The following is a 27,913-nucleotide window of genomic DNA, read 5'->3' as shown; positions in this document are numbered from 1 at the left end:
CATAACGCAGTCATGATATTCAGTGTACTCCTCTGTCAACCACGAAAACGACCACCATTTCTCAGCGTCCTCGTTTCTATCTTGTTCTGGAACGCATCTTAACGACACTTTGCTAAAGTTTGTATCTTTGACACTCTTTCGCGCGAGATACACGCAGTCGTTTCGCGAACACAGCGAAGCTAATTTAAAGTGCAAGAAAACTGCGAGAAATTATACTCGATCCAACGAGACGATATAGTATATGCGTACTTACAAATTACTTTACTTTAATTTTCCCCGGTTCGGAAAAAAAGGATGCATTTTTACATCCCGTTTCCTCCAGGCGGCGTACTTTAGGGACTTTTGCTGTCCCCTTTTGCCCAACGAACATTTTCGGCCACGCGCGCTTTGCGCGCCTTTTTTCAAATCTCATTTCCTTTTACATTTTACATTGTTTCATACATTTGCCATATTTTTACAATTTTTTGCTTGAGTCTGTGTGTGTGTGTCCCCTTTTAGTCGCCTCTTACGACAGGCAGGGGATACCGTGGCCGTATTCTAATCCCCCCGAGCCACAGGGGTTGTACTTACAAATGCACGTGTTCGATGCAGGCCCGGCTCACAATGCACAAACCTCGACCGAACCGTTTGAAGGAGTGGAAACAACTGAGTTCCGGCCGTGCGTCGAGCGCGTGAATTTGTAAACATATACAAACTCGTCTCATTGGACGGATTATAGCCTCGATCGACTACCTCGATCGGCTGCCTCGATCGGCTGCCTCAAAGAAGGATAATTTGAATGGCAATAGAATTTTGATGAGATCCTAATCTGCATATCATAAGAATAGAATAGGGGAACGTCTATAAGAATCTTTCTTACGATTTCCATAATTTCCACGTGACAATGCTACAGTGAAATCCTCTTCAATTTTTGAAATCAAATTATTGGTCTTCAAAGTTCAACTCCACTATTGTCCTACCTTTATGATTCACGCTACTCGTGAACGAACGAACTGAGAAATCAGAATAAAGGATCATAAAAGTGTTGGAGGTTCATAAAATGAATTTTGATCGAAGTTCCTGGAGTTTTTCTCCCTCGAATCGAGTAAAATATCAGGTTAGTTCAATTCTGGAACTCTAGAGTGAAATGAAAATATATTGCACGTCGATTCTGACTTAAGAACTCGATTATAATCTTTTTTACAATTTTAGCAACGGTGTTAATTTTTGGAAGAAGAGGAAAAAACTCAATATCGCAACAATGGAACGCATGGGTCGATTGGTGGGCATTGGAGGAAGTCACTAGTCCTGTCGGATTTCCCTACACCGGCGACGGTGACGCTTGTTTGTCGCCGGTGCTGAAAAAAACGCATCTCCGGAAGCAAAAAGTCAGGATTTTCGTGTCCGCTGTCGGCGACATTTGTCCATCCGTGTATCGTTTTGCCTTTTGTTCCGTTGACAATGAAAAGCAGAGCCAATCGAACGTAGACAATCGCTCTGTGAATCAATAAACGTCACTCCCCATCCCTTCCTATTATAATGGACCCACAAATCGGTTCTCCTTATCTATCGTTATTTAATTAATAATCTCAAATTTAATTTAATTTTGGCATATGTAAGTAATTTGTTAAATTATTGTAAAATTATTAATTTACACTATGTATCTGATTATTATAATAAAGTTTGAAGATTTTCTCAAAATTAAGAATTTAATTACCTAATTATTTGAAACAAATCATCTATACCCGAGTGATTAAATAACAACTGTTGAAAATATAGAATAATTTTCCAAGAACCCACTTGTCTTTCTGAACGACTCTGTAAAGTACAATTAATCAGAACGATTTATTCTGAAAATCCGCAAGCAATCTTCGGCGAAGTTGTTTATAGCGAAAGTCGAGGAAACGAATAGGAGACAAACAGTCGTTGGAGGTTTCTCAGATTTTTATTTATGTCGCGTGGCAGCGAGTAATAAAATGGTACCCGTGGTTCAGGATTATCCGTCAACGAACACACACTGATCGTGGACACGGTATCTCACTACGTTTTTATTACCTATTCCAACGGTAAAGATGGAGTCCGAAGGAAACGCCACTTTCTTGGTGACTTTAACCGAACCCTTGGTTCGTGGCACGTAGAAGAAATAAAGTGAGAGAGCGCCGCCGGCAATAAAAGCAACCCTTAAGGGTTCCCCGCAAGCTTGCCAAATAAATACGTCCCCCAGACGTCACATACTGACGATATCTGATCTTCCAGTGACTGGAGCCACTGGAAAGTCATTGTTTCAAAAGGAGTATACGTGACACGGTTTCGTTAGAGACCGTCGGATTGTCAGTTTACTCTAAGCAGCCTTTAACATTTCTACCCTTTTTCTTTCACTATTTTTTTCCCCCGACTTTATCGTTCGTCGATATTGGATGAATTTTGCGGAGTTAGGAATCGTTAGTTTTCCGACGCGCATCGCGTTTCACCCGATCGAAAATTTTCAAATTATCCGTATTAATTAGAAATTCTACCTCGGTGTAAAATTTCACACGGTACATTTTCCTTGCAATTCGAATCCATGCACAATGCTTTCACGCTTGCTCTATTCTACAGGGAATATCCTGCAGTTTATTTTCGAATCGTTTTGTGTGTTCGTCCATCGGAGATTTGAAAAAAAAAAATTTGTTTTATCATGTATACCAGTTGGATACTCGATAGGGCGCGGCCAGTCAGTACCATCCACTTTTTCAACGAAATAAACCAACGGTGTCAAAGCCGTGGGATTCGGTAAATCGGATAACATTCAAAATCGACGCGACGGCTAAAAGCACCACAGGGATACCATTATTCGATGTTTGCACGGGGGGAAGTGTGAAAAACCTTAGGAAATTAGAATTTCACGTATCAAATTAGAAATATACGAAACGGGAAAATTATGGTATAATAATCCTGATGCATAAATTTTGTGTCAAGCGATACCATTTTAAAGAAATATGGTAACAGAGCATGTCATACGAATCGCATTCAATAAATCTACGTATCCAATAAAATATTCAAACACTTTAAATCGTGAGATCAATTTTTGAAATTGATACTCACATAAAGTGCAATAACAGAATTGATGAAAAAAATATACGAATTATTCCTGCGAATAGAAAAATGTTCAATGAAGAGATAAATAAAGAATTTTCATTTTTCCTTATCCAACCCCTAAAAATTCCACTACAATTTCAAGAAAACATAATCCTGAACGTCTTATCAATACCAGTTTTCTAACAAATTCCCCCTATCTAAATAACATCACACTTTATGAAACATCCTGTACGGGTGCATAACCTTCTGGAGCACGTAAGGACAAAGAAGCAGCTATTTTCCATGCGAGGCATGTTAGAGGGTTGGGGTAGAGACGGTTAACCCCTGGATCCAACATAAGAGAAGTTCCCTTGTGTGGGTCATTGTGCCGGTGTGCACATACATTGTCGACAAGGTGCACAAAGTTCACGGTGTCTCCTACGTGTGAGGTCTTACCGGTTATATACGGTTACAGGGTCAAAGGTGAGGCACTGGCCAGTTAGATATATTGCACCGGTGTTGAGTTTCAACGGCGTCGTTCGGATAACGGTAATCTCAGAGGCCTCGAGCTCGACTATGGTGCTGGAGGAATTGAAAGACCCCTATGGAAAAGGAAGACACCCTTGTCCGAAATGCTCTCCATGGAAGTGCTCTTTTTCATGATTGCTTTACTTTATCATCGACAATTTTGTTGTTACGCTAAGAGACATATGGGTTCTTCTTCAATTCCAATGTTCCATATACCATTTAGCCATTTTTTTAAATAATTGGAAATATTCAGATTTCCAAACACGATCTCATTTGATTCATTTATTAGTAAAATTCAGTGAAAGATTGATTGGTTAATTGAAATGTATATATGTTATTTGAACAACAAATAGTCGAAATGGTATATGATTTTAATTGGGTAAACTTCGTCTAATTGTTAATAATATTCTCACGAATTTCATTCGATAATAAAGGACTTTTCATTTCGGAGAAACGAGACAAAACTGTAGTGCTGCTATTGATTATTGATAAGGTATTGCTTTTTATGGGTACCACGGAATTCAATTATTTTGTGGATGCACGCATGGAACATTTCCGGTTTGCAGATAGAATTCATGAAATTGAACTGCAAGAACGGAGACGTCATTACGATAGTCAATATTTGATTGCTACCCGAAGAGGGTGAACGACAAAAAATCGTCCTCTGTGAACGCGACAATGGCGTTGGGATCCTTCGGTGTCTTCGTTTCCGTTTCCGGAAAACGCGTCTTCAGGTTCGAGGTGTGCGATTGTTGGCGAGAATCGATAACACGCAATGGTTACCCCCGATGGGTTTCGTAAAATGCGATCGTTAGAGCGCGTTTTCCACTCCGTTTGCAAAATGTAATTTTAGTAATATATAATATATCTATGAATGGAAAAACCATTTGAAAAGCTAAGCACCATAGGTGAAAATTCTTATGCAGCTGTTCGCCCTTATCGAAAACGTGCCCTAAAAGCGGTCACTCGAATCGACGATAAGCAAAAGGTCTCGTAGTCGACTTACAATTCCGTTACTCGCGTTTTCGTCGTCGTTTCCCCAATCGCGTTTCCGCTTGCTCGCTTCTGGCCAGCAGATTTCTTTTTCCAAGCGAGCACCGATTATTCGACGACTTTCAACCATCCCGTTGTTAATAGATCGTCGTCGAACGCGACGACGCGTTATCTTTCATCGTCCTTGTAATTTAATCGACGTGGAATATAATTGAAATCGTGCCAACGTTTCGTTTCTTTCCTTCGATTCCGATCGGAATAAGTTGCTTGCTGCTTCCCGTTTTCGCGGAATCAGCTCGCCAACGCTTACCATCGCGCTGCGTTGATTGAATTTCGTGGCCAGGTTAATTAATTTCACCTCGCCGGACCGACCGATAATGAAGAATTGATACACGGTGTGCTTTCGTTGATCGGTTTACATTTCGTTCTTCCCCGTGTATCGAAATTTTCTTTTTGCAAAAGAAAAAGGAGAAACCTGATTCTGAGAAGCGAATGGAAAATACTCTGAATTTCAATATTTATGTCGTATCAAAATCACGTGTGTTCGAATATCGATGGCAGCGATTGATTGTAATACAAAATATTGAAGCGCATTTTTGCACCTCTCAAAATGCAGTTTCATCCTTTGTGCGAGTTTTTTTACAAGATTCAATTCCGATATTTTCGTTTGTCAATTCGATGAAATGACTATTTTTCCGGAAAAAAACCGCGCGCACAGTTGATTCAATTCTGCACGCTAACACGCGTTCCAACAAATTTTACGAGGAACGAATGCGAAATATTCTCAATTCGTCCACAGTTTTTCGGATCCATTGATTGCAGTACGAAATATTGAAGTGTATATGTTTTCACATTTTTCCAAATGCAGTTTTACCTTTTGTGCGAGGGTCTTCTTTACAGAAAAATCTCTGTATAACTGATTATGATTTATCGATTTCTATAGAAAATTATTATAAAAAAAGGAGTGTTAAACATTTGATACTATAATAATAATTACGCGATTAGACGAGAGGAGGAGAAATGTCGTAATAATTGCAGAAAATTAACCAAGTCAGAGAGGAATAACCCTTTCCACCTAGCAGTCTTAATTGATAGACACCGGACTTCTGTCGACCAAAAGCGGGGGTGGCAATCGGCTCGACGGACCATGGATCCGCTTATAATCCGATTTCCCTCGGGGTAAGCTGTCTATGTACGCGCGTGTACACGCGAATCTGGAAAGCAAACTGTACGGGTAAGAGGAGGATGAGAAGGAGTAGGAGGAAGAGAAGGAGGATGTGATCCGCGTGTGTCACGATGCAAATGTTTGCTTGTTCAGCAAGTCGAGCACACGGCTATGGTCGAACTCGAACTCGAACTCGAGCAGCCGCTACTCGGAGCTGCATGCGAGAACGTCTTCCGCCGCATTGATTGCGAGTTTATGCTCCCCGGACGAATTCACCATGCTTCGAGTGCTCGTTCCCTTGGCTGCAACCTACCAAAATCGTTGCTTCCAACCCCCTCAGTTTGCTTCCCGTTTACCGACAATCTACCCTGTTTCCACGTTTCTTCCCCCGACCGACCGATAAACCCTCGCTGCATACGCGTTTCAAGGTGTTGGGAAACGAGCAATAGTGTGATATTTTCGATGAATTTCGAACGTTTCGATGCCTTTTAATAAGCCAGTAAATTGAAAAGTCTTTTCAACTGGGTTTAAAAATGAAGGTATTACTTCAAATCTAACTTACATTTCCATAGATCATATTAACACTAGAACTGTCGATGCACATGCACTTTGCACTCTGATGCACCCTTATTTTTGAATTGCAAATAATGTAGAAAATTAAATAAATAATGGATGAATTTAATATATAAAAACCCTTCTTTATCTCGACAATAGCCGACATGCATTTCAACAAAAATAATTCGATAAAAATGATAATTTAAAATAAGAAACTTGAAACCTGTTATCTCGACTGGTTTGATAGTTCTAATGTTAAATTTCAACGATTAAACCATTGAAACGAACCTGATGGATAAGCCGGTATACAGATGAAAGTGGAAATTCCTTTCGCGACGATATCTCGCTTTTCCGGGAAGAATGATTAACTTGTCGCGATCCGTACGAACGATATTGAGCCCACGGTTCATTGTCGAGGCCCGAACACGGTCGCCGGCTCTTTTTCTCCGTCAACATTGGAACTTTAGGAACGGGTTTCGCGTCCGTGGCGAGTCATCGTTCCGTGTCGATTGCACGGTAAATTGCGTTTTGGACGAAAGCGCCATTAATCTCGTCGCGCGACACCGATTCCCGTGGGAAGAGCCGGCCCACCGCGTTTCCCGTGTTTCACCCGTGTATGCGCTTTCCGCAGCGACGCCTTTGTTTTCGCTCGGCACCGCTCGTTTCCGTAATTTGAAGGAACGTGACGCCTTCGTTCGCGTGTCGTTGCCTCGCCTCCGCTTCCTTCGTGTCCTTTCGGCCGAGAAACGCGCGATAAATGTCTCGGAAATTATCGTCATCCTTTTACCGTCGACGCCGCTGGCAAATGAACGCGACCAGCTTCGCTGGATTTATCCTCGACTAATGAAACAATTGTTCGTTGCGAGTGGAATACCCGTTTATCCAAATATTCGTTTGTCGCTGAAATATCCGAACTCGATTCGTACCACGGAAAATGAATAAAATTTCTATTTAGACAGTCCAGTGAAATAATAACAGCCTGTTATTGAACCTAACGTCGTTGAATTCATCTAAACGTCAGCTAGAACAATATTAATCCAACTTATTCATTCATAACGAGCCACTTCCTTCTACCACCAACACCACCGTCCTTGTATAATTATCCCGAAGAAATGTCTACTCTCGCGATGCGTTAAAATTACAACAGCTGCGGGTTCGTTGAATCGCCCTGGACACGGAATTGGGTTAGCAAAATAAGGAAAGCATGTATTCGTTTCCCGCGGTTGAGAATAATTGCAAGAAAGCCAAGTGCATCGTGCATACCACGGGAAGGATATTCAAAGTAGTCGAAAGCAAACAAACCGTTTCGTCCATAATCCTGTTCATATAGAAGGACACTGTTCATCGGAGGATTATTCATAGCAGCGAGAGGGAAGATCAGAGGAGCAGATGTTCGTCACGATTTGCTGTTAATTTCGGCTGTGCCAACCTGTGCAGGAATCGAAATAACAGACCGGTAGCCGCGTTCTATTTCACTCTGTATGCTCTGATAACAAGGAGCAACCACCATCGACCATCTTATTTCCTGCTATCAGGAGACGAGCTGCTTTGCCAGCCAATAACGATAAGATCAATCACGTTTAGAACGAAGATCAACGTTCGGTCCAACTGTGACTGGACTTCGAGAAAACGAGACTCCTTGTATCGCAAGGATTTAATATATGAATAATTCGGAAGATAAATTAATTTTCAATTAAAAAGAGGAAAGTTAGATGGAAACAATGGCTCGAAGGGTAGTTTGATAATAAGAATGAAATAGAAGGCGATCACAATTTTCGATGCATTAATTTTTCATCGCTTTGCTAGAGCCCTGTTAGGCTAAGCATGAATTATGAACATATTACGAGCGGGATACAAATTGATTTATGGTCACAGCGTCGTGGCGCGCATACCTAATATCCCTTGGCGATATTCTTCAGCCGTGGTGCAAGGCGGGTCAGAGAATACGATTAATCTGCATAGCAGATCGCGTCAGATTCGTTAATAGCGCTTTTATGATATTCCGTCCCGAGCTCTACTGTCTCTTGGCGTCTTGACAAGAAGCTAGAAGAGAGGAGACAGCGACCCTGACAATTTTTTGTCAACTTCCTCGAGAAAGATTTTGTCGCGAAAACCATGGAAATTTGTGTTACACTCACCTATTCATACATATTTCTATCTTTATCAATAAATAATTTGAATGAAAAAAGTGTCTTTGTAATTTACAAATAAATTCATAAAAGTAGAGTATTTCTTTAAACTAGTTCGGATGGTGGTTCTATTTTTATACCCTTATCTGGAAAATTACTAAGGAGTTCATAAATTGTCAGCAAAATTAAAGTGGAGACAGTTTTGTGGAGATTGGACCACGTTTCCTGATCCCCCATAAAAATAATAAAAAGGAAATAGAAGATACAATTGTCGCACGAGTGAAAATGAATTTTTTTCTTCGAATATTGATTTAAAAATTGTTATACCTTTAGCAGGAGAGGTTCGCGTCGGTGAAACTCACGGTGCTGAAATGAAAACATTCGCGTAAATATACGGTGCACGGGGTTTCACTATCTCTCGTAAAACTGACGAAAAAAAAATGTGGAGGGAGCGAATTCTTTTCTCGGGTTGTTTGAAAATCAGTTATATTTCAGAAGGGACGATCGCGAAATTCGGTCGATCCACGTTCAAAGTATTTTTTGCAAATATTGTGTCCTCGTATATTTTTTTCTCCTTTTATGAAAAGCGCAAAACGGTTTCCGCTAGCACCACGCGATAAATGGTTATTTGTTCTGTGCCGTGGCTTTAGAAACGATTTCATGAAAGGTACCGTTTTTACCGTCAATATCAGAGCGGGTTTGCAATGATTATGTTTAAACTACCTTGAAATTTTGATGAAAAATGAAGGAAAAAATTGCATGTTTTTGTATTAAAATTGAGCATTTCCTTCGATCGTAAAGTTTGGATAATTTTGCAAATTCATTTTTTATCAAAGCCTTCACCTTATTATCAAAATATAGCTCTGTTACAATAAATCGATAATCAGATTAAATATAAATACAAATGTTACAACAATTAAACACCTTTAATAAAATCCACTTAATATTTACAATGGATAGTTTTCATTATTTAGTGAATGTAATGTGAGGTTGTTTGTATCATTTAAATGTATAAATCAGCCTCACATTTGTAATAATTATATATTCATGTATCATAGGATGTGCTAATAAATATAGATGAATATGTGGGATTGGAATTTTCAGAGGAACCACGGGAGTAGAGATATTAATGTACTAGTCATGAAATATCTAATGATAATACAAATACGATTTCGAATAAATTATTACAATATTCTCAATTAAAATTTCCTTCTGTTTAAAAATATTCCATAGAACACTATTGTATGGGGCTTTGTTACAATTATGAAATTTGTAAATTTGTAACTTCCTAAAATAATAGTTAAATATAAATTCAAATATTAGTGAAATGAATCTGATTTCTTAATGGATCCTCCACTTAACAAGATCCTACAAGCTTTGAAACCGCAGAGAGAGGTATTTTCGTGGATCGCGGTGAAAATGCGCGATAACATGAGCGAATTTTGTTTAATCTTCCTCAATTGCGTTCATTAATAGTGGAACGCATTCCAGATGCGCTCCGCATGTTAATTACACGGCTATTAAATTGCCGTCCGTGATCATTACCGGGGGGTTCAACCAACCTGCCAATACACTCGTGTTTCAGCGCATTTGTAACAACATTAATGGGGAGCGTTGCATATTTTACTAGAAAAATTGATTCGCGATTCGCGTGACAAGATAGGATCATCCTATTTCTCTATCTCCTTTGCAATCACGAGTACATTGTAAAATGGAGCTTAATGAATACCCTTGAGAATAATCGTGATATCCACTCGTTTGTATCACCGCGAAAGGGGTGAATTAAATGAAAAATTGTAATTGTTTCTACAAGGAATATTTTAAGAAATAGAAAATAGTATTCCTAATAATTCTATTTCCATCACTGAGATCGTTGAAATGGTTTATGGACGACGTAGACGAAACGGAATTGATCGAACATTCGTGTGAAAAGAAACTTTTCGTTCCCGGCCAACTGGCGGAATGAAAAGGAGCTAAGTGGAATAGGGGGTCGGTTAACTGGGGGCGAAAAGAGTATCGAGGGTGCAACGAGAGCAAAAGACAGTTAATGACCACTACATCTGTCAACCCCCGAGATCGTATCGCGTTCCCATACACATCACGCGATTCGGGCAAATGTAGCTGTCCAATGGGTTTAACACCAAATTGAAATCTGTTCAACAGATAATGGGCTGTCGTAAGGGATCGATTAACCTTTTGATGAATTGATAAATCACTCGTAAAAAAAAAGTATACAAGAGAAAGTGGTATCAGGTTCAAAGGAAAATTTGTGCCACTTTTGTACGATGTTTTTCCCTGTCAGTTTATTCTGTCTCAATTTCAAATTGGCTTCAATTTGTAGAGTTAAATTTACAACGCGTAATATCTGGCTTTTCAATGTACCACGATCACATTCACGATGTTTAATTTAATTAAGGTATACCTTCCGACAGTTCGAAAAATATGTTTATGAAGGGGCAGGAACACCATGCAATTTTAACCTGTTAACCGAGTTGTTTCGCAACCACAGAAGGATACCCATTCGGTGAAAGAAAATTAATTTATATGATATGTGACATGATGGGGTGACGTATGTTTCTTCCAATTAAAGTATAAATGCAATTAAAAGAGAAAAATGTATGTTACTGGAACGTCCAATTAACCCTTTCAAAATAATTCTTTTAATTATACGATAACATGAAATTTTTTTTAATTGCATTTATATTTCATTTTATATTTAAAATTATGTTTCCCAGCAGTTAATGTAAAAACCTCAGAGAATGTCAAAGAGGTGATTTCTTGAAAAAAAACACCTATCCAAAGTAACCAGAATAAATTGAACATTTCCTAGGATGTCAGACTCTTTTAAAGTGTTTCACAGCAAGTAGATGATCCCGTAATCTCTTCAGACAGCGTAATTTTCTCATTCAAGAAACTCTCAGGACGGAAGTGTTCGTTCGGTGACTGAAAATCAATCGAACGTCGCACGATCGAGTCAAGGGAACGTTTCCATCTAACTTCTTTCCCTTTTTTTTTTAAATATCGTTTCCGCGAAAAAAACGCGAGAAGAGTACGAAGGGTGGATATCAGAGACGAGGGTCGGGGATGGCACACGTGACAGAAATGACAAAAAAAGGTAATCCCGACTGACAGAAATCCAGTCACAAGGGGATCGAACACACGACAGAGTGTCATTGACTGCTGAAACCCTGTTTCCTCCCTTCGCCATCCCCTTGGGCAGAACTCGATGATTAGATCCAACCCCCTGTACTCCATACATTTCCAGAAATTCGCTGGTAAATAGTGTAGGGAATAGACAGATGGCCCTGGTCAATGGTTACAATTCGTGTCAACACTATTTTGCGGCTTGGGTTATTGCAACGGTGAATTTTTTTTTTCTCCCGATAGTGCGAGGGGATGAAGATCGCGGAACCTCTTATGGCTCACTGGGGTGCAATTGCGAAAAAAAGCGTTGCGCGGTTCGTTTTATATCGCAGTGAAAATTGCAAGCCAAGTTAAAAATATATTTGTCTTCAATTTTCTGCCTGTATTTGCCTACGCATTCGGGTGGCCTCCATTTATTATTGGCTCGTATTTTTTTGTTAAAGCATCCTGTTTGTTTAAATATTGTATGGTGTTTCTGTTTGACAAAGATCGGTTCAGATGCACCTTCCTGTTGATTGATTGAAAGTTTGCTCGAATAACAGTATTAAACTTCAATTTATGTGGTATACCAGGAAAGCTTATGTACACACTAGAATATTTTTCTTTTCTAATAAAATCTATTTGAATTGAAACGATTCTGTGCAATTTGAGACTCGTTATTTAATTTTCAATAAATATCAAGAGCTTAATGCAATAAAATACATAGAGAGGCATTTGCGTTTGAATTAATTTTGAAACAATGTACGATCGTATTGTTTCGCGTTATATCGGTTGCATACAATGTCTGACACAAGACGATCCGTATACCCTTACATCGGTACCCTTCTCTTTTGCATTTTGCTTCGTTTCCATACCTCATTCAGGATGATATATTCATACTATAACATGCATAAAACATATTCCCGCTACATTTTACCAACGGAATATGTAACTTTTGACATGCGCATTTATTTAAAAATAGTTTCGAGTAAAAAGAATTTGAAAAAAAAAAAAAAACGAGCTTCCTGGCAATTCCCTTTTACATGTCGACTACCGTGGAATTTATTACTGAGCAGTGTCACTTAATCTAATCTAACTAAATACTCGAGGTAAAAATATTTTTAATTTAAAACTCAAAATCTAAACGAATACCAAAATAGAATTAAAAAGAAATACTAACACGTAAAATGCAAAATGTGAAGTTAAGGTATTACTGATCGTGACCATTTTACAATGCAACCAACGTCGAATTTCGATCTCTTTTTTTCCATTTTTCAAATAGAATCGATTCCACTCTATCAAGTACGTAGCAAGCGTTTTCTCGACAGGGTGTCGAGAAACTTGCTGTAATTCTTCAGCGTGATCGAAAGCAACGATAGAAAGCAACGCCTATTACGACAGGGGAATTGATCCAACCGGTGCACGGGTTTTTGCATTGTCTACCGCTGACAGAAGCGAGTCGTTCATCATCGAATCGCGACGCGTATATGTCATCGGCTGGAAGAAAAGTTCCATCGGCGACCGCTCAATCTTGTTTTTTCGTTTTTTCTGTCGCGAACCTGGCCTGCTGTCAAGTGGCGTTTTTTCGTCGGTTAATCGGCACCCCGAGCCGGCTCGAATAATCGAACGAATTCGACTGTACGATGACAAATGTTCTTCTGTATCGTCGGAACGTTTAATTAACACGTTGATTGGTATTTCAGAAATGATAGCAAATTAACTTATTTAATTACATTGTATTGCATTCCATTTTGTACAATTTGATCTATTTAAAATTATTTTCAAACCATCATCTTCCCTCGTTAAATTATAATTATGATTCTAATTAATATAATTAATAGCAATCAACGTGTTAAATGAAAAATAGTAGAAACAGTTTCAAATCAATTATTGAGAAGAAATTAAAAGATAGAATTATAAAATGGTGACAGAAAAATGATCGACTCTGATGAAAGAAAAGCAAACAAGAAGAGTAACCAACCAAAAGAGAAAAAAAAAGATGGCTGTATGTTCGATACAACGGAACAATGAAATATACATATCGAAAGCCCTCTGTCGCGCGATACGATAGGTGATGGCGATGGGGATGAACATGGAGATAGAAAAAAAAAGCGATTCCCTAGGCAGCGAAGCGTTCGCTCGTGTTTTTCGGAGTCGGTCTCGTTAGAAGGCAATTTTTATCGACAACGAGGGATTTTTACAGTCGCGGTCGCGCGAGCCAACATTTCGAGCGTGGCGTCGGTCTCGTTTTAACGTAGCTGCTCCCACGGGATACGCCGTGCACACCGTCCTTTCCGGAATTACATTTTGTTACGTGCTTCCCGCTAGCTTTTTCGCCGCTCTGCAAACGTAATACGTGTCACCCCTTTACCGTATCTTTCTCTTTCTTCACAGTTGACAAAGTATACCACGCGAATAATGGTCAATTCGAAGAACATTATAACGAAATAAAAAAAATCAATGAAATTTTGAGACCATAATTGAAGAGTAAAAATAAATTTTGAAAATGAAATTTAAAAACGTTGAAAAATTTTAACAACAATCTCACGAATCTCTGTACGAAGCTAAAACTTGTTATAACCATCCAGATCCCGGTATAAAATTTCTGCATAGATAAGAAGAGGGAGATAAATTTTCCGCGAAACGTTCCTATTAACCCTTGTCTCGTTTACCTGGCCCGAAACTGCTAATTGGAGCCATGAAAACTCCTCCGCAGATTCGATAAGAAATCTTTTCCATCCACCGAGGCGGTGGCTGATGGTTGTCTGGATGAAATTGTCTACGAGAGCGTGGCGTGAAAATTTTTCCAATCCGCGAAACGTGCATTCGACATTGTGTCGCGGGTGCAATCGTTCGTAAGGATACGACGAGGTGCACGGTAAGGAAACTTGGCGCAACGATTCGATGAGAAGCCCGAGATTGCTGCAGGGAAAATTGTTGAGAGGCTTCGTGACGGTTTCCATGGAATATGTGGCGCGCGTGAACGTGAAAGTGGAATTCCATCAGCAACCACCGGAATCGCGACACTTCGAGCATGTCACCTTTCGGTGTTCAGTTATGACACCGTAAAAATTGTCTTCCCGGAAGATTGTTCACCTTTACGTGACTCAATTTGTTTTTTTATAATCGAGCTAGATATTAAATATTTAGTGTCTTCGAAAGGGTTGAATGTAATTAAGTCTACTTGATTAAAAAATAAAAAAATGTCAAAGTTTCTATTCTTGTTCATATTCGAACTCTTAAATATTCACACACCTATTGAATCCTATATTTCCCCATATAATTCTTCGAAATCTAAGGGTGTCGGGATAGCGATCCATAAAATTCGCCCTCTTAATCAACGAATTTCCCGTTTGCAGACGAGACGTGCACAGGTGCTTCCGATTCCCATTCAACGATCCATAACGCGGAACGAATAAAGAGCAACAGAAGAAGAAGGATCGAGACGAAGGATCCGCTCGATTCAGCTTCCTTTAATCACATAGCTCGCGCGATGCCACAAAAGGGGAGGCGCGGTGGGTTAATTTCCGCGCGGTCGTTACCCGTTCCGCGTCGAAACGAAACGATAGAAGAGAGCAACTGAAACTTGGACTGGTTGAAAAATTTACAACACGCCTCGACGAGACCAGGATGGGTGGAGAAGCTTTTCACGCTGGAATCAGCTTCCTTTCTCTCATACTTCCTGCGCTTTGATCCCACAATCAAACCTTTGTTCACCACCGCTCTGATACACGTTTCCCTTGTAAATGACTCGCTGATTCGTTCGTACCTTTTATTAAGCATGCAAATACCAGCTCATCGTATCCGTTTCATCTTCGCCGGCTTCCTTCATCACCCTTGCAAAGGGCTGTTGTTAACTTTCGCCCCTTTCTATTCGAAAATTCGCTCAACTGATTGTTAACCGACTAATTAGAATTCATCTTCTGACGAATTTAGTTACCAAGCCAATGTGCAATTCAAATTATAAAAATAATTTTCACCCATTTTTTTTCGTGCAAACTTTACACCGTGCATCGTCCAGCTGTTGGCGCAACAAGGATTCATATTGTAAATTTAAAATTCAAACGAAGGATGCATGAAAAAGTGCGAGAGGATTGGGCTACAATAAAGTTTGCATCGAATGATTTTGTAAATTCGTAAAAAAAAAAAAATTGAAGAAAACGCGGTTGATTGTGGTGTATGAATTTCTACATGAATTATGCAGTAACTAGAAAATGAAAACCCCGGAATACTTCAAAATAAATTTGCATCCTTTACGAACGAAATGTCAGATTGAAATGTTTAGCATTCAGCATGACAGAAGTTACGAGACGGATGAGTTTCAGAAGAACGAGCATCAAAATCGAAACAATGGAATAATTTCCGAGCCTCTTCCTGTTCAATTTAGCGGAATGATTTTCAAATCCCGAGGATATCGAGTGAACCCTTTGCACGCACAAGTTGCTCGAACTGCAATCAATAAGAAGTCGAGATTGGTTCGGTGATTGCTTCTGGTTGGATAGCGAGTTGCCGTTTTAGGAAGAAGTCATCCTATTGCAGGCTGAAGAATTTCCATTTATCATGTTTCAAAGAGAAACAGACTGTACAGTGAAAATATTGCGACGATTACTGAAAATCGGAGATTCGATATCGTGATACAAACACTCTACCATTCGAGTGACAAACATATTTTCTTTTTGTCGATAGAAATCCGTTAACGAGAAGGAATTTGGAGTATGGGATTCAACAGTGACGTTTATGTAGGTCAATTTCCAGATCTGTGTTAAGGACGCTCTAACAAATGTTACGAATTTATCGAGTTTTCTATCAATACCCTTTTTTGATACCGAATGAAAGGAGAATATATGTAAAAAAAAGAAATTAAACGAGCACATTGCAATTTATGTAAAGTCTATTGTAAGCAGCAACTACCGAGATTACTGTACCTGCAAATAAAGGGCATTCGCAATAATTCCAGCGAAATTCTCCAGCACTACAATTACCAGTTACCCTTCGAAGGATTCCTCTAATTAACTAGCACAAGGGTATAGCAATCAGAAACATTGCCGGGATGTCGAGAATGTTTGCTTAGAGGAAGATATCCATTAGGAGAAGCTGCCTTCTGTTCGAGGATTGCGAGCTTTGCCACGCAAACTTATAATAGTCAATTCCATTAGCGTCCGATTTAGTTTTGAATCGGATTCTAATACCCGCAGCAGTTTCCAGAGTGAATGGACGTTGGTGCTCATAATCCGTCAGCATGACAAACGATCGTCTCTCAGAACAGCTACTTCGCGAGTGGATAGAAGAGGAGTAGAGAAGTTAAATTCTCTTGTCTTTTCATTCTTGGATTTCTGATTCTTGGAAGATTTTTAGTAAAAATGACAGACGAGGATGCTTCGGTTTAAATATTTAGTAGAGAAACGATGTAAACCATCTACAACCACGTCATGTAATAAAACGACGAATTCTAGGCTGAGGGTTTTACACTTTTCTTAAATAAAAGGAAATAAGTGGATCGGTCATGAAAGCAGAGCGATGCAAGGAAAAACGAACGTAAAATACGCGTCCGAGTTAAAATCATGAGATGATCGCGAGCTTCTCAATTTCAAAGACGTATCCCGGAACGGGAGATCGCTTTCTCGCGGGTGAAACGAGCTTCGATCACTTCGATGGCTCGTGGAACGCCACGTACGAAACAGTCTTTACGAGACACCAATTCCCATTCCGCGTCATAAACTTGTTTTCTGCACCCTCGCCGAGGGGAAACTGAGGGAGGGCACATACATTCCACACGTTTATATATACGACCACGTGCACGTCTAAGATCAAACAGAAGTCCCACAACGACGAAGACCCTCTTACTTTCCCCTCGATTCGACTTCTACTTGCGAGCCACTCTCCCCTGTGTCGATTTATCCACAAGTCGAACATTTGCCTGAACGAAGCTATCCTATGAAAACGTGTTCCTATGCTTGAGAAGATGGGGAATGAGAATCCTTGGAATTGTTTGAATTCGTTGAATTTCTTTTTTTTTATTGGAAATTGAAATTCGAGGGATAGTTTCTATCTTTTGTGTAGGAAATGTAGATTGTGGATTTACTAGAAAATCAAATCTTCAAAATGGAAATATTATACATATTTAATATTTAAGGAGTGTTGAGGATTAAGATAAAAATGATAAAAGGTTTTCTATTAAAGGTACCTTTGTGATAAGAATAAATTTACTAAAGAAAAGACCATAAGGTACTATAGAAGGGATCTAATATAAGTAATACCTTCTACGGTGCCGTCTACGAAATCAAATTATTTACTACCTTTTCATAGTAATACCTTTCACTAAGGATACTCCTATCGAAAATATAGGTAGGAACCTATGAAAAATAGGTGCCAGGGGCACCGGGAGTCGAACCGAGGGCTGTTGCAATCGTATTCGGCTATCTTATCCCCTACGTCACCACCTTTGTCATCCCTACTTCTACCAGTCCCTTTATTAGGTCTGAAACTCCAGATCCCATATCTATATATACAAGAAGAAATTTCTAGCTACTTTTTATAACATTATCTACTTTTATCATAAATATACAAGATGATTTTTAAAAAAGTCTAAGACTTTTTTGAATATTTTAAAACTTCTCAAATTCTATTAGAAAAAAATAAAAAATTTTAATGAACGATTCAATGGAATATTTAAAAATTTTCTATAAAAGCTCTGTGTATCTACTTAACGAAGAAACGAAATTATAACCATTCATCGATCTCTGATAACAATACACCTTTAATTAATTTCTCCCTCGCGGACGATTTTCCCGGATGTTGCTTTTATTTAACGCTGCACATACACTGATAGATATCACCAGCTCTTCTTCCGTCACCGTTCGAAATTCGCTCAATAGCCAACGTAATGATGTGCTCGCGGAACAACAAACTCGTTGCACATTGTACGCGATAGAAAGGATACGTTTTTTTTCTCGTTACGCGTGGTGCATTGTATAGAAAGAGGCAAGGCAAGACAGAACTTGCTACAGCATCATGAGAGACGATAATAACGTTAACAAGAAGAGAAAAAAAATAGAAAAGGGAATGGAATATGAATTGTAAAAAATTCTAATCCTACAGATCTCGCTTCTTTTGACGCGATCCTGTGTGTGGTTGATTTAAAATTCGCAAACAATGTGCAACGTTCGTGGAAAAAAGCTTAACGAGTATGAACAATTCTGAAGAAACCAGGAGATGTAATCTGGAAAAGCTTTCCTCGTGGTATTTTTACAAATACCCTTCTTACTTCAGAGGCAAAAGGGTTAAAATAATCCTAACGCCCGATCCGACAAGTAATCGGATTTCGAAGAGGTCAGCGTCGATTGAATAAATTTGCTTATAGATTTTCACTTACCGGTAACCTTGATGTGATAGGGAAGCTGTGCACGCCACGTGTCCTGCATTTTCCTGTCAGGTGCGACGCATCGATACTCGCCAGCCTCTTGGTAAACGACTCGACTCAGCGCCAATGGTCCAGGTCCACCGACTGGATCCATTCCAGGACCGTGTCCCCAACAACCACCGTCGCACTCCAAAGTCACCGCGCCACCGATCTGAACCTCCATCTTCCGGGAATCGGTCGCCTCGCCGTTCAACGCTTCCGCTTCTGTTTCTATATCTGGATCATCTGAATATCCATTTACATGCTTAGTACTTGCCGCGACAAATTTTCATTTCAATAAAGCGTATTATTTTGAATAAAGTAATCCATTCATTACGAAAAATTCCATGAATCCTATCAGCCTATCGGTTTATAACATAAATGGAAATAATAAAATTTCAATTTTTCAAATCGTCCTACGTTCACGAGCCAACTGCTCACGATTCTGGATCACGCAACGTGCATCCTTATCCCGTCTACCTTAAAGGTGATCCCGAAATCCGGGACGTTGTCATCGATATCGTCGCGCATCAAGAATCACACGCACGTACAAGGGATAAAGTTCAAGGTGGATGGTCTGGTTGGCGCGTGGTCTGGCTTTCTCGTGTACCTTTCCTTTTCCGATTTTACCTATGGAATTATACGTCCGTGATCGTTTGCTCTTCAGCTAACGCTGTGTCCACAATTACGAAGGGAAAAGGGTGTCGAGAGGAGGATGTGCCCTGGCCTATCTCTCCTCGAACGAAGAATTAGAACGAAGGGGGCTTGGATTCGTTGGAGGATGAAAAAAAAAGGAGAGAGGATAGACGAAGGAAAGAAAGGAAAAGAGAAAGAGTGGACAGGGTCGGAGAAAGAGCAGTCCTTTGAGTTAGCAAGCTGATCCTCCGGCTCATCCTCTAACAAAACAAAGGGATCAAAGTGGTGGATGCGACGATAGCAGGCTTTTACACTCGACGACTCGCCGCCTGTCCGACTATACCTCGTTTGTCTTGTAGTTTGTTCGGAATTTTACAGCAAACACAGTCGTGACGCTATAACAAACACGGTGAAGAGGGCAACCGACAGGGAACTTCCACTTTTTCTTCGTTAGCCAGCTCTATGCCCACCCACCGTCACCGAACCGATCCTCTCGTTTAATGGCGATTCTCGTTACCTACGAATCTGATCCATCGCCGGAAAAGCCGGACGACACGCGGGCTTTCATCCTTCATCCGGACAATTTTAGTCCTTGTATCGACGGGACACATGTATCATCATTTCGACTTGAATAAGAAATATGGAAATATGAAAATATGAAAATATGAAATAAAGGATTGCGATGTGTATATTTGTCCAACGTTCAATTAACAAGTGTCCTTCGAGTGTACAGATTCAGCTTGATTGCGCATTCATCCGATGAAAGCTTATGACTTTGACTGTTGACTAACAGGAGATTGTTCGAAGCTTGATTGCATCTAATCCCATGTAATACCGGTTAATGAGTGATTGCTAATTGATCGACTAACTACTAACTAACCGCTAACTTTAGAAACTATCACGATCCACGTTGCGCTAACTTCATCCTTTTCGTATTCTCTGCACTCAGTCGCGAAGAGAACTTTAACAACTATTGGAGAATCTGTTCTAACAAGCATGTCATATTTATAACAAGCTTACGAACATCGATGCTGCTCTTCTTAATATCAATTTAAATGATTAAATAATGAAAACTTTGTAAATTCTATTCATTAAAAATGATCTAAATCAATATAATAAACCAAAGGTTCCTGGTGACAAATGTTGAAACCCGTCTACCAGCAAAGACTCCCGGAAATCAATTTACGAAACAACACCATTCCACCGAATTTCTCTTGAAAGCATCCCTTCCGTAAGGTCAGAGTTGCTCTCCGTGAGCTGGAGCTATCTAGAATTGGCCGAAATTGGTGTGCACCGTTTAAAATCCTGGTCGACGTTATCCGCGGGATAAGTAATCCGGCCAGGAGATTCGAACAGGACGTGGGTAACGGTGTAATCGATAATTCCTTACGGTGGATGGTTAGTTTATAGGTGCTTTCGAGCCATCTAAATTGCGTAGAGATTAGGTGCTCGGAAACCCGTATCCAGGATCGTCGGTCGAGGGTGTAAACGGAAGCTGGGAGCGAACCGAGGGGCGAGTAGAACAGGGAGGGAACGTTGGAAACGTCGGTGATTCGAGATGCAAAGGGTGCCAGCCGGCGTATCCCTCTTCGCCCTTTCTCTTTCTGTTACTCGGTTATAACGACAAGATGGAAGGGACCGAGGAAGGGGGTAGGAAATTTGCAAATTTTCACGACAGGGCACGGATAATTTCCGTTTGCCTCGCTGGTTTCCGCACTTGACAAATGACTGTGGTTTCCGGTTATTGGCTCCGACGACGGCACCCTAGCATTTCGAATTAACGTCAATGTCTCCTCGACCATCCACCTTCAAAATGGATAGATACTCTTTTTGCATTAACAAATATGATTTTGTATAAACTTTTTAGAAATCGCGTTGATGGATGGAATTTTTCTTATCTTTGGATTCATTTATTCATTAATGAGATTTATTAGAGCGAAAAAAGGAATAAATTTCTTTTCCTTTGAGCTTTCATTTTCGAGTAAATTGAATGCGAAAATTTGTTTGTACTACCCAACTTGAGACACCTTGTATAGATAGAATCGAAAGCAAAACTCACAGCGAACGTTGAGAAAATAGCCGATGCTGGTGAATATACCGAGCATATGCCTGGTGTAACATTTGTACCAGCCGCTCTCGGCGCGGGTGATTTTTGTGAAATTCAACCATCCGTCGTCGCTCTGCTCGACAGGCGGTCCATTGTCTGAAACACAAACATAGAAACTGGTTAGTATAGGAATTAACACACTGGAAACGTCGCGCCGTTCGACCGACTCGGTGATTCCACGAAATCACATTGCTGCTACCGATTAACCGACGCTCTATTATTGTCCTTTGAAGAATCCCCGTGCGATCGGAATCACGCGTCGCCGATTACAAATTACACGTCATTTGTAGGCTGTTGTAATAAACAGGTTGCTCCATTTCAGATTTTACTCACAGAATGAAACGAAGATTTATTCGATTGTGTAAAAGAATAAAAGACTTTCCATGAACCCCTCGATAACTCCATAAAAAATCATATTTAAAACGAAGCATCCCATTGAATTTTCCGCTCGAGAACATTTGTTCTTGAGGAGCACAGCCTGATCGTATTGATTTTATTTCCGTTAATCAAATTACCGCACGCGATTCACCCATCTTCAGCGAAACAAATAAAAGCGAACCAACAAGTTCCAGCAGCTCAGCTATCTCTCGAACAAAAGAAAGAAGAAAAGGGGGTGGAGGATCCACCCGGTTGGTATCCGTTTCTCCAAAGTCGTTCGCGAAACTTTCATCCACAGCCATAGGCATCTCTCCGGCGCGTTGTTTTTACCCCAGCCCCGTTGCGATTTGACGAGAAACAGGATTCGGCGCAGCTGTTGGATTTACCAGCAGCTTCAAACCGCGTTTCAAACATGGAACAACATCGGGGGAAGGTGCGAGGGTTGGACAACGTGGCGATCGAAAGAAAGGTAATCGAACGGGACAAGAAGGAAAGTTGAATCGAGCAAGAGAAAACACCCTGCGGAACGTGTATCAAGGTGTTTTGCGATGAAACTTTTACGAGTTGACTCTGAGTATGATTTGGAACTTAAATTTTATTTTTTTTCGCTTTCCTTTGGCTCGTTTCAGTCAAATTCTTGATGCCTTGCTCAAAGAATTTCCTGTATTTCTTGGCGAAAAAGTATTATCCAGAACTGTTGAATTGCAAAGGCGTCATTTTCAAGCTGCGCGCATCTTTGCAAAGCCGACAAAAATTGTTGCAGCTAGCTTACAATATACTGCTTCCTCCGCATTCATCTGATCTCGCCTTTTCCGATTCTCACCTGTTTCGTGCACTTTAGAATTTTTTGAATGGGCACCGCCTCGTTTTCATCCAAGACATCAAACGGCACTTGGAGCAGTTTTTATTGAAGAAAGACAGGAAATTCTTTGAGAGGAGAATCGTAAAGATGGCAAAAGGGGGTGGATGAAAATGCCCGATACATTGTTGAATAAAATTATTGCCTTCTATGAAAAATCAACTCAACGAATTCTCGATGTTGTATTAAGAAAACAAATGTATCTTTTGATAGTGTAAGATATACTCAATAAAATGCAAAAGATTGTATTAAATTATCTATCGTAGTTATTTCAAAATTAATTCCTAAAGTTGACCTACTTTTGATTGCTCTAGTATGGAATCATCCATTAATATTTACACTTATTTAAAACTAATTTTACTATGTAAACTATTTTTAATTTTATTTGTTAATGAATTGAACGCTTGTGAAGCAATTTGACTAAAATTCCTTTAAATTCGAATTTGTTTCGTTTATTGAGAGTTCCAGTTAGAGAACGAAAAATAGAGAATCGATTACTGGGTGTTCTATTTTAAATTAACGTGAAAATTGTGATTATTGTGAATCGGTGAAGTATAATTAAAATCAAATTGGAGCGAATATGTATAAATTGTAAAGCAATTAGTCGATTTAGTGTTTTCAACTGAAAAAACATTGGAAATAAATGTGATTTCTTTTCGAAGTGGTATTAGTATGATTTCGTGCAAAATAAATATGAAATTAATGAGCGAAGTTTTCTTTCTTTACGAGAGAAGATACTATCGTTTCAACACGACCAACCGGCTACTTACTCGTAAAAGAAGTAACACAGATTGCGTTTTTCCGCACCTTCTCGTAAAGAAAAAGTAGAGAGTAATTAAGACAGGAAGCAGTCCCGCAGACACGAGTTTACGTGAAGTTTATTCATTTCAACGGCGCGTATAAATGTTCCTAAAAAACTGTTCCTTCGCTTTACAGTCCTCTAGTGCGATAATTACCGGCCCAAAAAACATTGAGAACATAAATGTAATCGTTTTAAAATCCTTGTACTATTTAACGGGACTGCGACAAATTCGTGCAAGCAATTAATTGTTTCAATTCAGAGTCGTTGAATTAAAACTGTGTCAAAACTACATTTATATTTCAAATTAAATTCTATCAAGTTGGAGGGTAATTTAATATATAAAGGATGAAGAATTTTACTACTTGGTTTGAAATTTTGCAAAAGAAATAAAATTAAAATTACTTTGATATTACTTTCTTGAATTTTCAAATTGAAGGGTTAATTTAAAGAGTTAAGAGGCTGAAAGGGAGGGTTAAAATAAATGATTAAAATTATATTTTTTGCACTAGAAGTCTGTAAGACCATTTGAATATTTCATTTCACCGAAAGCGAGGGTGATTTTAAAAACCGTAATTTTTCTTCGACACAATAAAAACAGGACATTGAAGAGCCGTCAACGAGATTCATCGCGGAGCCGCGAGAAAAACTGCGTACTAGGATCTCACTTTACGTATAATAGATATATATTTGACTCTGGCTGCCATCGTATTATATGTTAGCTTCGTATGAACAATGATCGGACGGGGATCTACTTCCCCTGAAGCGGTTTCCCGCAGCTGACGCCATCGTACGTTCTCTGGAACGTCCGCAGCTCGAATGTATCGTCGTGATAAATCGTTCGACGGGGCCGTGATAAATTTATCCTTCTTTTCATTTAAAGCATCTTCGCCCTTAACCGGTGCACTTTATAGCGATCATTACATATTGATCGGATCGTCGATGAATGAGTGGCGCGCTACCTTCCGCTTTTTCTCCGATAAATCTTTACATCAACGATCTCTCCCGTGCTTCCCGAAGCATGAAACAGTTCAGTCATTTTTACATAATTTATGAATCTTATAAATAATAAATATCATATATAAAAATCAGCAGTTATGAAGCATGGAATGGTCAAAATATCTGCCGTACGGTTCGTTCGATGATAAAGGGCTCTTTGAAGGAAAGCAAACGTGCTTTCTCGATACCTTCAGGCATCCGGATTGGGGCGTTTAATAAGAGCACTCTTTCCAAAAAAAAAGGAAAAAAGGGAAGAGAAGAAATTGGGATCGTGGATAAAGATAGGAGAGAAGGGTGGAAAGGGAGACAAGTCAAGGGGTGGCGAGGGTAAAAACGATGTGGTTGGAAGAAGGCATCGCCCGAAGCGGGTACGTGCTCCAAAGGATATTAAAGTATTTTAATTGCAGCGGATTTCGCGGAACGCTGCCAGGATTTATTCGAAATCACTCGATTGAGTCTATGAATAGGGATTAAGCCCTCTTTCTATCCTCCTCCTTGGCTCGTTGCTAACCCGATGTACAAGGCCGACTGATATTCCGAACGTCACGAGTGGCAGACTGAAATAATTGAATATTTAATGGGATAACCTGGTGTATACCTGGCGCGACGCGAAACGAACACACCATTTATTGAACGTAGCCATCCGTCATTAACGACAGGAAGCCCGATTTTTCTGTCGCCAGCGAGAGATTTGCCGGCCAATTTCCTGGACAATCTCGCGACTCGTAATGCGATCAAGAAGGAATTGCTTCGATACGTACCGTTTCTGAATTATACCTTGTGATAGGGCTTTTTTCCTATTCGATTCTCTAGTTTAAGGTATGAATTCAAATGCCTTTAAAATTAATTTGTGTGTTTTTAAATAAATACATTCTTATTTTTATTTAAGGCTCAAATTAGTGGATTTATGATTTTTTCGATTGCTGTTCAGCAATAATTCTTCACGTAGACTGTTTGACAGTAAATGGTCGTCCATCAAATTCCTTATCACTCTCCGCCAGCTGATCGTGGCAGAAAGTGACAGGTGCAGCTTCTCTCAGCATTTTGTGCGACTCAATAACACGGTACTAACGAGGACGGTACGATTATCTCAGCCCTTGATTTTCACTACCCTTCCAGTTTCGTGAAATGGGGCTTTTCAACTGCGGGGGTGAAGAATGTTTCCATTTGGGGAATTCAACCTTCGCGTGTACAGGCTGTCACACGTATAATTAACTTTGCTACAATAGATGGAGAGTTACTTTCATTCAATTATCTTAAGTAGAAGCAATAAACCGTGTTGCTGGTATTTTACAGCGCTTCGCTTGGACAGGATAACGATAAAAATGTTTCAAGGAATCCTTGAGCCTCGCAACGAGATTAAACATCAACAACGTCGTAACATTAATGGCTACTTTCGTGAAAGTCTGAAAGGGTACGGTTCGATTCGTGAATTCGAAAAAAAAAAAGAAAAAAGGAGAAACGTAGCTTCGTGAAAAGTTAGCGAGGGCAGTCGATGCGTTTAACGAACGTAATGGGCTTGCTCGCTTAAATCGAACGGTCTAATCAAGAAAGTGGTCTCCATACCATCATGAAACTCGCCACGAAAATCCTACTCTTTTTCTCTCATTTTCCTCTCTCTCTTTATCTGTATCCGCGAGTTACTCTGATTGACGACGAATAAAGGAAATTATACCGTGGCTCGAACTTTTATTTGCCACCGGCAGCGAGCAAAAAAACAACATCGTTACCGATCCTCTCCGATCCTGATTGTAAATCCTACTCTTGATTTCGTGGCTGAACCAAAAAGGTTCAATCTACCTCGAACCAGGAAGAAGTATCTAACCGATACGAGAAACCTGCCTCGAAGATATAGAGAATAAGGTATCGAATTTGCTACCGCATTGGAAGCATTCGGTTATTGAAGTGAAAAGAGAAATATTGGAAATTTTTTGAAAAACAATTTTCTAGTCGAATAGATAGAATATTGCTTTAGCTTTTATAAATTTTTGCTAATTAAGAAAAAATTTTAACAAAAAATCTCTACATTCATAAAAATTTTTAAGTAAACAAAAAAAATAAATTTTTCATTTTGAAAGTATAGGCAGATCAGAAAAATATTTTTCTGCGATCATCTCTATTTTTCCCCGTCATTTATTCCAACCAATCAGAACCTTCTCAAAATTCATCACCATTTTGCAGTCCCAAAATTACCATCTAAAAAATAGAGGGAATGTAATCGAAAAATCTCATCGATTCTATCAAATAGTTTCCCTGTCAGCAATTCGTGTATTTCGAAATCGAGCAATCAAGTTGCAAATCATACCATCCCCCGGAATTGTTATCAGTAATGCTGAATCAAGTCTAACATGGTGTTCGTATGACTGTATCACACAAGGGAGAAAATGAATCTACCAACGATGTTACGAAACAACGTTACACGGAGACTCGGGACGAAAAGTACCATTAAAACAAACGTTAATTCCCATAGCAGGACATGTAACGACTCGCGGTGCGGCCATTATCTAAAGCTGTACGTATACAGGATGTACCAAAATTTATGGCACAAAAGAATATCATTTCCCATCAAAAAATAAATCATGAATACAATACTAAAATATTTTTAATAAAAACTTCATATTTTAATGAAAATTTTAATTTAAAGTATAATTTGAAATTCCAAATTTAAGGGTTGCTTTCACCCTTTCAGAGTTGATGATTGCCAATAGGATTCAGATATTCTTTTAAGTATTACAGAGTATTGAGAAGACATTAAAATTGATATGAATTACATGTATCATATTTTTTCTTTTTTTTTTTTTCGTTTATGGCACAAATTTTGGTACACCCTGTATAATACGTTTGGTACGACGGACGTACCGTCACGAGACACATAACGTCGAATCTAGGTTAACGTCAGCCTCGAACAAGGTTGCATCTACGAAAATGGGAATTCCGACACTGGCCAACGCGAGAATAACTCCAATGGGATTTCGAGATTCACAGGTTGTTTGATAAATGAAATTTTTCACAAGCTTTTTCTCTGACCTTATTACATCGACGAATATATCACGGTAGCCGAAAGGTCTATCAGATTTCCTAAATGGCACCTCTAAAATTTATTTAAAAAATATAAAAGTACGATATTCGTATTGCATTAATTTGTTTCAAATTGGCAATCACTTTGGTGCTAATTTATAGAATTTCAATCATCCGTTTAAAATCCCT

General features: G+C 39.3%; 1 protein-coding gene across 8 annotated transcripts in view; it reads right to left on the bottom strand.

Annotated features, from left to right (window-relative positions):
• Positions 1-27,913, bottom strand: part of LOC114878112 (hemicentin-2) — a 220,619-nt gene that overhangs the window by 27,360 nt on the left and 165,346 nt on the right. For 7 of the 8 annotated variants that reach the window (XM_029191527.2, XM_029191532.2, XM_029191529.2 and 4 more), the window contains exons 8-9: positions 21,624-21,767; positions 18,902-19,174 (exon numbers count right to left, since the gene is read on the bottom strand). In XM_029191527.2, coding sequence (XP_029047360.1) covers positions 18,902-19,174; positions 21,624-21,767 — 417 coding nt within the window. The remainder of the gene's footprint in view (positions 1-18,901; positions 19,175-21,623; positions 21,768-27,913) is intronic. The other variant, XM_029191533.2, reaches the window with a different exon arrangement.

The sequence above is a fragment of the Osmia bicornis genome, chromosome 13, assembly GCF_907164935.1.
Source record: "Osmia bicornis bicornis chromosome 13, iOsmBic2.1, whole genome shotgun sequence".
In the NCBI taxonomy this organism is placed as follows: domain Eukaryota; kingdom Metazoa; phylum Arthropoda; class Insecta; order Hymenoptera; family Megachilidae; genus Osmia; species Osmia bicornis.
Note: the sequence above shows the minus strand (reverse complement) of the source record. Positions and strands in the feature narration are given on the sequence as shown.